At 44.9% G+C, this 16,900-nt stretch overlaps 1 protein-coding gene across 4 annotated transcripts; it reads right to left on the reverse strand.

Moving 5' to 3' along the window:
* Positions 1-8,549: 8,549 nt before the first annotated feature.
* Positions 8,550-15,465, reverse strand: LOC125527569 (disease resistance protein RGA5-like). 4 transcript variants are annotated; one of them, XM_087542723.1, is made up of 8 exons: positions 15,259-15,465; positions 14,947-15,133; positions 13,868-14,588; positions 12,670-13,333; positions 11,465-12,558; positions 11,048-11,114; positions 9,300-9,378; positions 8,550-8,987 (listed from the first exon to the last, which is right to left on the reverse strand). In XM_087542723.1, exons 3-8 carry the CDS (start codon positions 14,551-14,553, stop codon positions 8,635-8,637), a joined length of 2,943 nt encoding a protein of 980 aa, XP_087398849.1. In that variant the 5' UTR covers positions 14,554-14,588; positions 14,947-15,133; positions 15,259-15,465; the 3' UTR covers positions 8,550-8,634. The 4 variants fall into 4 exon arrangements, with proteins under 4 accessions (XP_087398849.1, XP_087398848.1, XP_087398846.1 ...); XM_087542722.1 differs by having other exon boundaries at positions 11,465-13,333; positions 14,947-15,130; XM_087542720.1 differs by having other exon boundaries at positions 11,465-13,333.
* Between the last annotated feature and the right edge of the window lie 1,435 nt (positions 15,466-16,900).

Consider the following 16,900-nt stretch of genomic DNA (forward strand, 5'->3'; position numbering starts at 1 on the left):
TCATGTGTGTTTTTGTCTCCGAAAATCTAAATAATGCTTGAAATATGAAGAATATGAGTCTGAATTAATGGGAACCTGTTACTAGAACCTGACAACTGGGACCCATCTGACTAGTGGACCCTTCTTTTGGAAAAAAAAGAAAAACTAAATTCGTTTAGACAAAAAGGCCACAACCCAACAATAAAAAGGCTGCAATATTGGGCTTGGCCCATGAACCCAACCAAAAATTGACACACAGAAAAAAACACAAATAGGCCGAATTGTTGGGCTAGGCCCATGTAGAAAATCGAATTGGACCGGGCTGAATCTTGTGCCACATCAGCTTGCCACGCTGGATGCCTACGTGGCTTGGGGAGGTTGCTAGTGACCAAAACGCCACAGTGGACTTATTTTGGTCATAAACATTTGCGACCATTCCAGAAGAAAGGTCGCTATAGTCAGTTTACGACGCCCAGCTTTTGACCTTATGTTTTTGGTCACAAAAAGGTCATAAATGGAAATTTGTGACCTTTCAGTGACCAATAGTGGTGGTCATAAGTTGACATATTTCTTGTAGTGAGGCCGCCATGGATGCACGCCCACGAAGCCCGCGCTTGCCGCCTTGGCACCGCCTGTGCTTGTCGCCCTGGCCGCCTGTGGCGCTCGTCACCCCGGCCATGGCGCCGCCCGCGCTCGTCGCAGGTCCCCATCCTCGCCGGCGTTTCTCGTTGCCGGTCCCCACTCGCACCACCTGCGTTCGTCCTTGGCCTCGTGCTCGCCGGCAACCCGTGCTCGCCACCGTATCCTTGGCCGCCCGCGCTCGTTCCTTTGCCGGCCGCGCTTATCGGCCATGGCAATTTCGGTGCCGATCGTAGCAAAAACGAACAAATGGTTGCAGCAATTCTTCTTCATCGCCGCCGTCGCTGCTCGTGACTCCGCCATGGATGGATGTAGCAAAATCCCACGCCGGTAGTAGCAAAATCCGAGGACGGTTGCAACAAAAAAAATCCACCACCATAGTACGTCGCAGCTCCGCCATGATAGATGTAGCAAATTCCGTCGCCGGTAGTAGCAAAATTTGGTGACGGTTGTAGCAAAAACCTTGGCCGTTTTCAGCAAAGTTCTTGTCGTTGGTTGCCTCATTAATTTGCTTCCCATCGCTGCCATTGACTTGGGGGTTGCAACTTTTCTGCACAACGGTTCGAGCACCTTCAACGGGGGGTTGCAGCTTTTCTACGGGGTTGAAGCTTTCAGCCGGTCGAAGCTGTCTACAGAAGCAGGTTGAAGCTTTTTCCAACTACGGTTGCAGCTTTCATATGAATGAATGTAGCTTTTTTCGGTGCATGGTGTCCGGTTAAAACTTTATATGCCGCAGGTTGAAGCTTTCGATCAAAAGGATTGTAGCTTTTTGGGTAGTCGGTTGCAGCATCAATGGAGGAGCAAAAAAATGCTTCCAGGTTTGTTGTGGGACAACATGGTGCAGCGGTGGGGGGAGGAGGTCGCGCTGCCGTGGTTGTAGCATCTTCAGTGGACGGTTCCAGCGTACGAAAATTGTGAGCAGCAGCTCGCGGACGCATGTCCATGGCAGCTTCCCAAGTCCGGCTCGCCGGGCGGAAGGAATCTGCAAAGCTGGAGCAGTGGAAGAAGTGTTTATGGGCACTGATGTTGGAGATGGAGACATACATGGGACTGGGGCTAGCCGGCAGCGGGATCTGAACGAGGAAGACGAGGAGGGGCGGAGAGAGGAAAGGGATCAAGGGGAAGAAGATGAACGCTGAGCGAGAGAAGAGGATCGAGAGGGGTCAAGCGAGCAGGTGGACTAGCTGTCGCAAGAGGCCCACACCCTGTACCTGCCGCGCGTGACCGGCCGAAGTTTCGGCTGGTCCGCCGGCCACAAACGTTTACCATCAATTAATCAGGGAAGTGCAACGCACACAGTAACACAGCCCAGAAGACGCGGCAGAATTAATGGGATAATTTTCTTCAGTGACCGTGGGTTTCTCGGTGAGAACTGAAAAACAAAAGCACCCTCTCCCGAGAGCAACCAGTTGATGAGTGTTAACTTTTTTTGTTTTTTTGAGCTGCACACTAGTATTAACTAAGGAGCAAGATCACGGATAAACAAGAAATCTGGCTTAACAAGTGTATATCTAGAAATTTTAGGATAAATTATGGAGTTAAGTAAAAAATGCATTGAAAAGATGCAAGCAACCATCTTTTTTTTTTAATTATCCAACCCTCAATGACCTAAGTGCATGTAGAAATTAAGAAGATCATTTGTAGGTTGTTATCGGTCTTGATTATCGTGTGATGGGAGAGAAGTATTTTTTTCTACTTTAAAATATATAGAAAAGATAGAACTACACTTTTTTGTGAATAAAATTTTGAAACTAGATGTGCACTCTTCACCAGAAGGAAGGAGTAGCCACATATAGCGACCAAAATCTAAAGACAAAGCTGCCCTTGCCAGGTTGTGTGCTTTAGTATGATGATCTCTTCTCTCGTGGAGTATCTCCGCCACCTGGAACTCCTTCTTCTCCCTGATGTCATCTATAATCAGACCGTTACAGCTCAAGTACTCCCTCCTTTCATTTATATAGGGCCTAATGCGTTTTTTGAGACTAACTTTAACTAAATATTAGAGCAATAATATATGACATGCAACTTACACAAACCATATCGTTAAATTCGTGTGTGAAAGGAGCTTCCACGATATAATTTTCACATTATGCATGTTATGTATTATTAATCTTGTCAACAGTCAAAGACGGTCTTAAAAAACGCATTAGACTCTATATAGTTGAAAGGAGGGAGTAAGCTTCATGGAGTTGCTTGACTGTTGTTACGTAATCAGTTGCCACCTGAATCTTGTGCAGTATTAAATTGCTAGCCAAAGAAAGTCCTTCCCCTCAGGCCATTGCCTCCAAAGCCTCTGGATCAACCTGATCCCTTATGACTCTGACCGAGGATCCCAGATAAGTCCCATTAGCTGTCTGACGGATAGCCGCAATTGCACCTCGGTCTTCATGACGTGAGATATCTGCATCGCCTTGCGCTGGAGCAATCCAGTGAGCCTAGGCATTCCGAGCGGTTGTTGCAGGAAAGAACTTTGTGATACTTTCTTCATTTTTATATACAAGACCACAAATTCAAACTATAAATATTAATGTAAAATTTAATGTCTAATTTAAAAGTCAGCTTTTTTTCATTTATTGTAATTATTAATACCCCACACGCATGCAAAAAAACTGAATGAAGAAAGTAGCTAATTATCATTATGACTGCATGCATGCAACTATTAAATAGGTTGTTAGTACTATGAGAAAATATCATTAATTTTGCCTTAATTATTGTTGGTGGCCTTGTATAGCCGCAAAACGTATATTTCATAGTGGTTTTATATATATAAATGAAGAGAGTAAAAGCGAAAGTGGACAGCGGTGACTGAAATTCCCCCTCCTGTAGAGCTCTTCTTCTTGCCCACCATATAGCCCATAAAGTTGCTAGTACCTTTGCAAAATCATGTTCGAGCAGGAGGGACGTTCCCGTGGGGAGGAACTCCAGGACGCGGAAAGCCCCGGCGCCGAGCGTGAGTGTGGGCGTGGCATTGTGGCCACCGCCGCCGTCACAGGAGAGGTGGAAGGGGGCGGAGGAGTTACCATCGGCGTCAGCGCTGGCGGCGGAGGAGTTGAGGTGGAAGGGGAACGGGAGCAAGAGGTCGCCGCAGCTTTCGGCCCCGCCACCGCAGCTGCCGCCGGTCGGCTCAGCGCCGGAGACGACGAGGAGGAGCGGGACGAGGAGGCAGAGGAAGGGTGGCGGCGGAGGAGACATGGGTGGCATGCAGATGCGGCAGCGGTGGACATGGCGCTGTGGTGGTGAATTGCTTTGGTACTAGTAGTGGTAGCATCGGTGATGACGGAGGAAGATTGGGGTTGGGAATGGTGAGGTCGATGGTACGAGTACGTGGGTTGGCGCGCGAAGTTGGGCGGTTTAGCGAGGCAACTGCATTGTTGTTCGTGTGCCATCTGCATGGTTCTTCGTTTCTTTTGATTATCAGTTCACGTGCGGGTTGATTATGTGTCCCCCAGATCAACGATGTATAACCCGATGTATGTATACGCATGTACAGGGCCGTCCCTGTGTTTCGGGAGGCCCTAGGCGAATTCGATGCCATGTGCCCCTATGTTCTAAGATCATATATATGTATGCGCGTGCATGGTACATAAAGTTAAACATAATAATTGTTGGACAAGGCCATATTACGACAGAAATACTAAAAAGATAGAAAATTGAAAGTAACATGATAAGAACCAAATTCAACTGACTCCATCGACAACAATAATACTTAAGTACCCTTCAGTTGTTGAATCTTCAGATCCCTTTCTATCTTTTTTCTCCTTGTTTGAACAACTGACAAATGCTTCTTAGGCAACATGGCGGACTAATGTTCTAATATTATGAAGAAAAAATTATTCAAGGAATTAGAAATTTATACATCGGATGATTTGAATGATTGGAACCCTAGACATGTGCATAGAATGACAAAAAAAAGGATGGTTGAATACATACTATGAAAGATTGAATTCGAAAATTATACATTAAAATTTGGAACTTCATGTACACTGAAATTAGAGGATGGATCATGGATGAATAGTTGAATACGTTCTAAAAAATAAAAGAAATTACTGAAATTGGGGTTTGCAGGGATGGATCAGGAACATGGTACAGAGAGTTATGCATACGTATACGTACTGCTGTGGGCTGCGCTCACTGCTCACATACATACATATACGTACTGCTGCGGGCTGCGCTCACTGCTCACATACATACGTATACGTACTGCTGCGGGCTGCGGCTGCTGGATTGCCGCACGGCGGGCGACGCGCACAGCGGTGACCGAGGCGACCACAGCGACGAGTGGACGAACAGACGAGCGAGGCGTCTGCGAAATCTTCGATTGATTTGTTTCACAATCTAAACGAGCGGCCCTGCCGTGCGGCGTGCATGACGCTTCGCTAATCCCTACCTGCTATCTGATGGGCCTACCTCATCTCGTTTTTCTTCTCTCATAAATTTTTTTCTCACCTATTTTTGCTTGGCTATATTATATATGTGCACTACATCACGGGCCCCTCCCTGGGCTGGGCCCTGGGCCGTTGCCCCCCTGCCCATGCCCCAGGGCCGGCCCTGCACATGTACTACTTTTTTGTTGGAAAAGGATGCCAATATTTAGATGGAAAAGGCTATCGCTCAACCGGCGGATCTAGTACAGGCATCCGCCTCCTCCGTTGATCGACACCTGGTTTATTGGACCACACACATCTCTTTCCCTCATCTCATCTCTTCTCCAACCTCTCTCCTGTACGCAAGTTCCTCATCAATGGCGTCCACCTTGTCGGAGAGGAAGATGGCAGCGAGGCCACCTGGTTGGAGGTCCGGCGCATGCTGGCGGCGGCGCCGGGTGGGGCGGGCAGGGCCGCTCCTCCCTCAACACCACCCGGCAGGCTTGTGACGAATGATGGTGGTGTTTTCTTTTGCAACATCCAATCTATTGCAAGAAAGATTTGTGCAACATCAGTTATGTTGCAAAACTTTCTTCCGTAACACCATATAAAGGTGAAGATAAAGAAAAAAATTGCAACATCTTGCAAAAAAATTCTGCAACAATACCTTTGTTGCAAAAAAAGTGAAGACAGAAAAAACCGCAACACGACCTATGTTGCGAAAATAATAATCCCGCAACCCAACCTATACTGCAAAAAAAATCTCAACACAATCTCAAGTGTTTCCGCAAAAAGATCATTGTTGCAAAGAAGAGAAAAACATTCAGCCGCTTGATTTTGTAATATCCGATGGCTCGCGACGCTTAGCAGCCCCCATATTGGATGGGGCAAATTCTATACTACTAGTATCGATGAAAGAAAAAAAATCTATAGTAGTATGGTGTTCATAATTAGGGATGAGAGGCCGGGGCATCGACCGGTTGGCTTTAAAGCATCTACAACCGGATGTCCCAAACCCGCTCTATACGCTCGGACGGACTGCTCAGTCACTGACCGGTGACGAAAAATTGACCCAAACAGCGCCTCAAACGCTCGGGCTGACCAGCACCTCTCATATCCAACCCAAATATGGGATAGATATGGGGGCGCCCGGGCGCGCCCGTCACTCGCGCCCAGCCCACGCTGACCCACCCGAACCCACATATATTTCTCCACATCCGCTCGTCGGACCAAACCCTGGCAAGTTCCCCATCACCTGTCGGGTGGACTATGAGTCCCACCTGGACTGGTGTGCCCGTCGTGGGAAGGAGGGGATAAGGGTCGCCGATGCTCGTCTCACTGCCGACATGGCGGCCATGGGGGCGGCTCATGCGACGAAGCGGGCAGCCGCAGAGGAGGAGGTCATCCGCGCCCGTGTTGTGAAGAAGCGACAGCGGAGGAACACGCGCGCCCTCGCCCAAGAGCGGAATCGGGCGGTCCATGCCGTGACCGAACTGCCATCAAAGGAGGAGAAGGAGGACAACGACAGTGAGGACAGCCCCGGGATGAGAAGATCCGGCTCGATCCCTACTGCGTCTTCGACCGGTACTTCTGTGATAAGGACAACAAAGGCGCCAAGAAGGGCAAGGGCAGCCGTGGATGATCTTCTCCACCATAGCCGTGAAACAACATGCCATTTTTCTTATCAAGAGCACGACATTTTTTATTATTAAGAGCATAACATTTTTTACTATTAAGATTATGACATTTTTATTACTAAGAGCATGTCATCTATATTATCAAGAGCATGGTGTTTCTATTATCGAGAGGATGTCATTTTTTAATTAGTAAGACCATGGCAATCTAAAAAAATTTAAATCAAGAGAATGACATTTTTTCATATATAGCACGGTAAATTTATTTTTAATGACATGGCATTTTTTATTTTTGTGGCAAGGCAATTTGTGTGTGTGTGAGACTTTTTCGAAAAAGAAAATACATATCATGGAAATTTTAAAATTTGCCACATGACATATTTTTGTACCAAGGCAATTTGTGTGTGTGTGTGTGTGAGAGAGAGAGAGAGAGATTTTTTCCAAAAAAATAAAATACATATCATGGCAATTTTTAAATTTTCCACATGGCATTTTTTTTGTGCCATGGAAAAAAAATTAATCATACCATCACATTTTCCTATATCTATTAGACCATGGTAGTTTTCATTAGGCCATAGTTGTTTTATTTATAGGTAGCATGGCATTTTTATAAGTGAGAATATGGTAATTCTATTTATGGATAGCGCGACATTTTTATTTAAATAGACCATGGTAGTTTCATTGTATGTACCATGACATTTTTATTATTTGGGCCATGGCAATTATATTTTGATTAGACCATGGCAGTTTCTATGTAAGTTGTCTATGGTAGTTTTAATTAGGCCAGGGTAGTTTTATTATATATAGCATGGCATATTTATAAATTAGACCTTGACAATTTTAGTTACTATACATTGCAGTTTTAATATAAGCAACATGTCAATTTTTTTAATTAGACTATGGTAGTTTCATCAATAAACTACTGTGGCAGTTTGATTATAAGCAAACATGAGAATGATTTTTTGCATTGTTCTCATGGCAACTTATAGGATTTTTTTGGCATTTTCATAACTTAACACTTTTTTTATAAGAAAACACAGTGGGGAAAACCCCCACTGCAACACTGGAAAGTGCCACCATCTCTCTCCTCACCCCAATTAGCTAAGCGCGTGTAGAAAATGAGGAGATCAGGTGTCAAATGTTCTTGGTCTTGATTACCTGTGATGAGTGAGAAGAATCTATTTTCTATTTTAAAATGCATTAAGAAGATAGAAGTACATTTTTTTGTGCATAAAATTTAAATGCCAAGCATATACTTCATTGGTGGACGGAGGGAGTACACTCTAGCTAATCTTGGTCACTCCGAAGGTAGCACCGCTTGTTGGTTGCGCAGTCTTCCAAATTGTGCTCTAGTGTACGTGTGTAAGAGCATCTACAGTCGGACTTGGCAAATCCGACCCCTCAAACGCCTGCAGACGCGCCCCGGCATGTCCGCGGACAGTGACCGGCCACGGCTCAAAAAATGTATTCCACATCCGGATACCTCAAATCCATATTATTACATGCAACGTGAAACCAGATCTAAGCGGAGCTCACCCGATTCCGCTCCCCGCTCGCTCGTCTCTGCAATGGCCATGTCCGACGGCTGTCTGCGCTCCTTAGAATGTTGGTCCGGCCGCCGGCAAGGTAGAGTAGGGCATGGGACACGAGCTAACTCAGGGGACTCGACGAGCTTGGGTGGCGAAAGGAAGTGAAGTGGCTAGGGTTTAGTCCGGCGAGCGGATGAAGAGGAATTTATGTGGGGTCGAGTGGGCCAACGTGGACTGGGACCGACGTGGCAGGCGTGCCCGGGTGCCCCCATATCCGCGCCATGTTTGGGTTGGACATGAGGGGTGCTGTCAACCCGGGCGTTTGCTGTCAACCCGGGCGTTTGAGAGCCATTTGAGGGGACCGTCTGGGTTGAAAAAACGTGACCAGGCAGCATGTCCAGACGTATGAGGCAGGTTTGAGAGGTCCGGCTGTAGATGCTCTAACATTATTTATGATGAATACAATCCACAATACCCATGCAAAAAAAATCACTGGATGACACATGAGTTGGGGTCCTCCCGGGACTGGTGGACCTCGTGTCGGTGTTGACGGTAGGGGGGTGGCCGGTAGGGAGGGGAGTACGGGGGGATGAGACTGTGCGGCAGCTCGGTTGGGTTAGATTCAGGCTTCTGTTGTCCCTCGGGCGGGTTACGTCCAGGCATTTTGCGTCCCTCGGGTTTGTTCATCAACCCCTCGCCCATTGAGAAGATATGCGACCCCGTGCTGACGATCTGCACATTGAGTTTGGCCTTCTGTAATGCCAGCACTAAGACCACCGGGTCCAGGTCCCCCACCACAGTTAGCGTCCCCTCCTCCTCGTTTGCCGCTACCGAATTGGTCCCTGGCAAAAAAACAAAACAAACAAAGCATCAAGCTTGCTATAAAATTCACATGGCAATTAATCATGGGCTTCCCTACTACAAAACAAACGTCAGATTTTTATACCATGGTAAATCAAACGTTTTTCATGGCAATTATAGTTGGCGTGAAAGGATTTGCCATGCTTGCTAAAGGAAACTGCCATCATCACGACAAATATAATTGCCATGAGAAACCTTGCATTTACCATGGTCAAAAATCCGACGTCATATTTTTAACATTACCGTTAATGATCGAGTGAAAAAATATGATATGATTATCTTTCCAAACTTACCATGGAACTTCGAAAGGACTTTGAAGGCACTGGACTTCCACCGCTTGTCTGTAATGTCCACTATCTTGATTACGATCACCTGCGAAAGGAACCAAATGGATTGGGTAGGGATGAGATATTGAGATCGATAGGATGACCCAACAATGTTGAATTAATCACACAGGAAGCAAACGCTTAGAAGCCGTTGTGATGAAGCGTTTTGCTATTGACGAGACTAGGCTAGGAGATATATGTTGGATCTACCTAGTCCGTTGCCTTTTTGTCTGTATTTTTGGGTGTTGATGTAAGGATGTTAGTGGTAATTTACTAAGGAGTCCTAATGTTCTTCCATTTCCGAAACCATTAATGTCCACCAAGAATCACAATCTTTTCTAAGGTGTGAGAAGTAACTCTTTAACATCTTAATGTTGATCAAAATTGTCTAAACAAAACAAAACAAAAACGCCATACATTTCCAGATGGACAGAGTACATTAGATATGACCGTGGGTTTGCATGCGCGTACATGGTTTATAGCTCAGTCTTTTCTTATACACTATGTCAGCTAAAGAAGACAAAATTTATGTGATATACTGGATTATCTCTTAGTGTTATCTCTAGTAATCACAGGTGATAAATGGATGGCCTTGCTACATTTGGTCCAATGAAGTCTTCTTTGATCAAATCGATGTATTCTGAGACGGTGAACAACACTCGCCACTTTTGCCAAAAGTTTATTATGAACTAAAAGTACTGCCGAAGATCAAACACTTCGTTGGTACCTCATAGGTGCTAGTGTAACCGAAACTAAGAGCAAAGTCCAAGGAGCAAGTGGAATGAGAGTAAGAAGTGCTGTTTTGTGACGAGAAAGAAACCATTCAATATCAATTTCTCTTTCCCATGTCCCTTTTCTCAACTTTTGTGGCGGACACATGGCTTTTTCTCGGAAAATGGTTGGCAGGAGTTAGTGCACAACTTAATTAATGCTCAAACACAGAGGGGGAGGGGGGTACGCTTTATGTTGGACTATTTGAAATTGGTGCAGTGATTATGTTTTAAACAAAATTAGAGTTTGTAACTTAGCCTACCCACTGGTATGTGGTGCTTATTGCAGCATGCGGAATCACAGGAGTCTCTGCCCTCTGAGTGAAAAAAACTTGGAGATAGTAGCGCACACTATTTTTCAATGAGTCTAGAAATAAGATTTATGATGCATAAGTGCAACATGTAATTTTTTGGTGGTTGTTCTAGCCCATCAGCAAGTTATTTACTTTATTTCTACGAATGGATTAGAACTCCGTAATAAAGTTAGCTGTGTGCATCAATCGATGTATAGGACAAGGGCTTCCCATTTTGGAAAAAACCTTTGTATACTTCTAAAATTACAAGGTTAATAAAATAAAACAAAAAACACATGACTAAGAGAAAACTTCTTTTACAGTGGAAAAAAATGGCTTAACTTTCTTACTAATAGATCATCTCCAAGCTTAGATTTCCGTTTCTGTTTTTTCCAGCTTAGGAATCACAATTTGTGGCATTGGAGATAGCATCGTTGTACTTCTCGTTAGGTGGATTTTGTTTGTCTTTTTTAGATTCACTTTGTACTTTTCATTTCCTCAGAGTCCTTTCTCATAATTTGGAGATTTGTACTTGTAAGTCATGCACTTACCTTCTATGATGGTACAAAAGGAAAGATTATAACATGAATGAACATAAAAATTTCATGAATTTATTTGGAAGAAATTAAACTTATGACATTAGGGATCACACCTTCTGCACCGATGATCGCGGGTCATTCCGTAGCTCCACACTTGCTTGTTTCTTGCCATCACTTCTCCTGGTAGAAAAAAAAGTCAGACTTTTGCAGGAGAAAATTTTATTTTTATACTTTTATAGCTCGAATAAACACTAAAGATTCCTGACATTTTTAATTGCACCTGTCAAATCCATGTAAGAAAACACAAAAACGGTAACAATAAAAGGTGGAAGTTGAGTTGGGCCCTTTCTGGCTATTATTATGCCATACAGCAGAGATGTGATTCAAGAAAGCAATGGGTTAGTGCAGATTTTTTATGGCTAATTAATCCTCAGTTTGTCTGCCATTGTGCTAACAATGCTGCGGGCTGTTATGCACTTCTTTGCATAATCAAGAAAGAAAGTGTTGAACCAGGATAAGAAACCATATACCTGCTAATCAACTGAGAATTGTTATGGGAGCTTTGCTTTATAGCTTGCTGGGACTCTTGTTTTCGACTTCCAGTATGTTCACTTGATGTCGATGGGTGTTTCCCTCGCACCAAATGCTGTTTTTCTAGAGGACCATACTCTTCCACAACAATATCTGATCTTTTTATGCTGACGTTACTATGATGTTTGCCAGTGGCATCCTTGAATGCAGACTCTGCAGCTTGCAAGTCATATTCCTCTGCACCGACGGTTGACCCAATTATTCCAGAAATCTCCTGGACGTTTGACAGGTGCTCAATGCCCACAAGCAAACGACCGTACTGTTCTCCTCTGTGAGAATTGAAACCTAGCTTAATCCTCTGAAGATTGGGCATTGCTCCTTCCTCAAACATCAGGCGCAGTACGCCACACCTGAACTCAAAATATTCTAGAGCATTAAATGCTCCAGGTGTGAAGCCAATTAGTTCTGTAGTTCGTCGCTGTACATGCAATGTGAGAACAGTCAGGGCTGGCAATCCTCCCAGGATATGGATATCATCCCTTAGCAGTTCACCGACGACAACTTTCAGAATGCAGAGGTTGTTAAGCTGTCCAATCCACTCGGGGATTCTACAAATGGGTGGCAACAACTCGATTGTCATCACTGATTTTGGAGGACTGCTTGACTCATCCAATAAATTGGCAACACTAGGCACAGTGACATTTCTGGGTATACCAGTCACATCAGGCAGTTCTGTCCCACCTCCGAGACGGAGATGCAACAAGCTCTGAAGATGAACAACATCCGATGGAATAACTATTACTCTTGCATTTATTTCAAGTGTTTCCAAGTGTTTCAGACCTTGCATCTGATCTGGAAGATATACGGTGTCGCTGCAGGTGACCTGCAAATATCTCAACAGAACAAATTCACAGATAACCCTGAGGTCGAAGTATGTGCTTGGTTGATCACTCCAAATATGAAGGTTCAGAAATCGAAGAAGCTTAAACTCCACAACTGAAGGAAAGCAGCTCATCAGTCCAATAAAAGTAAGCGACCGAATTTGTGATAGTCCAGTACTTGCTGGTGTAGTTGCAAATGGTGCGCCGCCAAACTGGAGGGACAAACGACTAACCTTGTTAGAAAGCCGCAATTGCCTCTGAGAATAATCTATCACAGTGATAAAATTATCTTCTATGGACTTAGAAGTAATAAGATCATGTACCATGTGATTCACTGCATAGTACAATACCGCATTGCTATAGTCTATGTCTATATGTTGGATCATGCCCATATTTACAAGCATATCAAAATAGCTCCCGGCCACTTCCATTTTTTCTTTCTCTGTTGGTGCACGGATAAAACATTCAGCTACCCATTGCTTCATTATATCTTCCTTCAAGATTATATAGTTCTCCGGGTATATGCCAAGATACAACAGACATGTCTGAACACAACTGGGAAGACTATTGTAGCAAAAGTTCAGTATCTCGTCGGAAGTTGTACTTGTTGGCAAATTGTTCTGTACGTGCTCCCAGTTCTCTACTGCATTTGCTTCCCTATGGCTTACTAGAACACTGGATATGCTGATAATTGCCTGTGGTAAACCATCACATATTCTTATAATCTCATCTGACACTTCATCTAATTGAGGAGATTTCTCTTTTCCAGAGCCAAACACTGCATTGGTGAACAATTGTTTTGATTGACTGACACTGAGTGGCTCCATCTTAAATATGTACTTGGACTGGTAACTACAGCATGCTAGGGCAACATCCTCAATTTCTGTTGTTGTTATTATCCTGCTTCCATGATTACCCTCTGGGAAAGCACATGTAGCAACATCCCATACTGATGTATCCCATATGTCATCAATTATAATAATATACCTGATAAAAAAAGTCTAATTAGAAGTATGTGGAACACCGTAAATACCCCAAGCACACTTAGACCAACCATTGGAGCACTACCCTCGTACTTTCCAGTACCTATCCTTGCATATATGTGTGCCACCCTCGTGATACCCTTTAACTTTTCAGGAGGAAAAATAAATAAATTGATGGATAAGTGCTAGCACATAAGAGTTTCCCGATTAAGTATTAAGAGCAAGAGATTGTCTACCATCTATTAAGTGGTTCTGTGGTCAATTCACTGTTAATGCATAGAATGAGCATGGGACTTGTATACTATCTGGTACAAAGGCAGACAATGAATGCAAAAGGCAGAACAAGGTTAGGAAGCAAATACTCATGCGCTGGAATACAATGAATGCAAAGAACACCGGAATGAGCATGAAACGTGGCATAAGACACTCTGATCTAAAAGGTTGACTTGTAATGTTTCTCAGAATGATGAAACTTCGATGAATAGATTAAGCGAGTTATAGAAATACATAGTGTGCGTAGGGCCAAGAAAACCCATACCTTTTATCCTGTAGATGCTCGGTGAGATCGTGAATGAGGTCGTCCACCTCGCTAGCATCAGGTGGTTGGTGCGGACGAACTTGTGCGAGTATGCTCCTTAGGATCCTCCTCATGTCTGGTTTCTTGGCCGTCCGCACAAAAGCCCGGCAGTGGAAGTAGTCCCTGAGTTTGTGCTCACGCCATAGCTGTTTGGCAAGCGTGGTCTTCCCGATCCCTCCAACACCGACAATGGATAACACCTTGAGCTGCTCATCTCCATCGGTCAGCAATTGGCAGAGCCTATCAACCGGGCCACCCTTGTCATGAAGGCCGACGACTAGACCTGTCTTCCGGCCACGGTGGTGGATGATTGGAAAGACATATGTGTGGCTGGGGACGCTCTCAAGCCTGTACCTCTCGTACCGTGCATTTGCTTCCTTCACACGGCCCATGAATGGTGACATGTTGTGGATCCAATCTTCTTCAGTGTCGACAAAGTTCTCCATATCATAGGATAGTTCGCGCACATCCTTCATCCAGATCCTCGCTGTAACGGGAGGGTCTCGTGCCTTGGAGAGCTCCAGCAGCCGGGTTCCGAGTTTCCCCATCTCATCCTTGTGTTCTGTATCAAGGAGCGCATCCAGCTTGTGTGCAAGGGAGCCCATGGCACCAAGAGAAGCACTAATCGGCGGTAGCAGCAGATCCATGTCGATCTCTCTGCAACCGGAACAATAGAGTAGACCTGCAACCAAACAAAAGAGTACTAATATGTATTACTCCATCCATTCCAAAATATAAGTCTTTCTAGAGATTTCACTATGGACTATATACAGATGTATATAGCCGTGGTTTAGAGTGTAGATTCACTCATTTTGCTCCGTAATAGTCTATATTGGAATCTCTAGAAAGACTTATATTTAGGAACGGAGGGAGTAGATCGATAATAAATTGGGGATCTATCTACTAATCTATATGCATGACAAAGTATACTAGTCTGATGTCGATGCAGAAGCCGAAAAATCTCCTCCTGCATCGACAACAAATGAACACAAAAACATAATAGATGTTGCTACTGGAGTATAAATTAGAAATGGAATCACCCGTCGGGCTGCCAGACGGAGGCGACGCGGTCAGGATTCTTCTCGGCCTGATCCGGTCCGACGCTGACTATCGCCTGATCCGGTCCGACGCTGACGATCTGCGGGACGAACTTGGCCTCCCACAGCGCGCTCACCACGCCCACCACCTGTCAGCGTCCCGCTCTCAGCACGATGAACTTGGCATCTTCTGCAAAAGCAACCGGATGGATTGACAGGCATGAGATCCATAGAACGGACCAAGAAATGTAAAATTAATTACACAGCTAGCAAGTAAGATGATTTTGATGCGACAGAATCAGAGTTGTTACTTACCATGGTGATCGATGGAGCAACTGAGCAAGGATCCGGGGCAGAAAATCGGACCTGGAAACAGTGGGGGTGGGGATTGAGCGCGGCCGGGCGGGGGATGGATGCTGTGTGTTAGGTTGAGTGGATGGGGAGAAGAGGGAGCTGATGCGGGGTCGTCACGCCCCCACCTCGACTTCGTCCGTGGGCCGTTCGTCAGATGGATTGATTGCCTCACACTGTAGCCAGCCGGATGGAGCAACCCCAAGGCGCTCACGCGCATTTTTGCCTGTTTTTTTGTGTCTGTTTGGGTCAGATGTCGGGCCGGTGCACCGAACCAACCGACCCAACTCTTGTTCGCTCAAAAAACAATTTTAACATAAAAAAGACCCGTGATCAAAGATTATGCCAACGATGATGACATCGTCCAGAGTTCATGCCGGCAGCCGACATACATGCGAGCCTTCAAAAATCACCACATATTTCAGACTGGCACACCTGCCAGCGCCCGACACAAATGCTAGCACACAACAGGGGTAGGAGTTCAACCACGTCATCTCGACCGTGGTCATGCCGGCATACAAAAAGATGGCGCTCTCCGTCGTAGATCAATCGTCAAGCTTGAGCATGTCGGCATGCATGTTCTTGAACCATGTCCTTTTCCTCGGTGATACCGTGCTCAAGTCCACCTTCATGATCTTCACCCTTTCAACATGCAAGCGAGCGTCACTTCTTTTGCTTTGGTCTTGCCTTTGGTAGCCTCGCTATCGAGCATCTTTGCTTGCATCTCCGGCTCCATCCCAAGCATCTTTGCTTGCATCTCCACCTTCATCTCGAACTTCTTCCTTTGTCGAGCATCTTTGCTTGAATCTCCACCTCCATCTTGACTTTATTCGCCTTCATCTCGAGCTTCTTTCCATTGTATCTCTATGTAGGCCTTCATTTGCTCTTCTTTGTCTTGCCGACACTTTCCTCCCTTGTTTCCTTTTGGGTCATCATGCCTTGAAAAGTTTCTTGCAAGGGCAATCGACACCACATCATGCTTTGTCCTCTTTCTTGGAGCTTGTCTTTCCCCATGGCCGCGACTTCTCTCCCTCACCACGCTCCTTGACGGCTTGCGGCCCTCCATCCTTCCAGAAAAGCGCCATATCGCCCCTTGAATTTCCTGTTGCCATTCAGAGGGCGGCTTTCTCTTGAATGGGTGTGTATGTGGTAAATAAACAGGACTGATCAAAAGAGCTCAAAAGAGACAACTATCAAAGGTCCATAGTTCCCAAAATTTAAGCCATAATGAAACTATATGCACATTCACTTACTTGGCATAATCCCTTCACGTGACAACCAAAATTTCAGCAAATAAAGATTGAAATGAAGTGCTTAAGAGCCTTGAGGACGATATAATTGTGGGTGTGTTAATGAGCACTTTAACATCATGTTTTCTACATGTCTTTCACTGCCTAACTTATGTTTTTATGGCTCCACCAAAGAAAAACTCTTTCGTGCATTCCTGGCAAGTAAGTGTTGTCTAGAATAAATAGAATTGAGTGTTCCAAAGTTGTTTATCTAAAGATCAAAAACTTTGTGTTGTTTCTCTCTGCATCACTAACACTTGCACAATTACCATGCCATCACTACAGGTATACTATGTTTTCAGGTTAAGAAGCGGAGA

Source organism: Triticum urartu, chromosome 2A (assembly GCF_056163025.1).
Source record: "Triticum urartu cultivar PI428250 chromosome 2A, HENAU_Tu73, whole genome shotgun sequence".
NCBI lineage: Eukaryota > Viridiplantae > Streptophyta > Magnoliopsida > Poales > Poaceae > Triticum > Triticum urartu.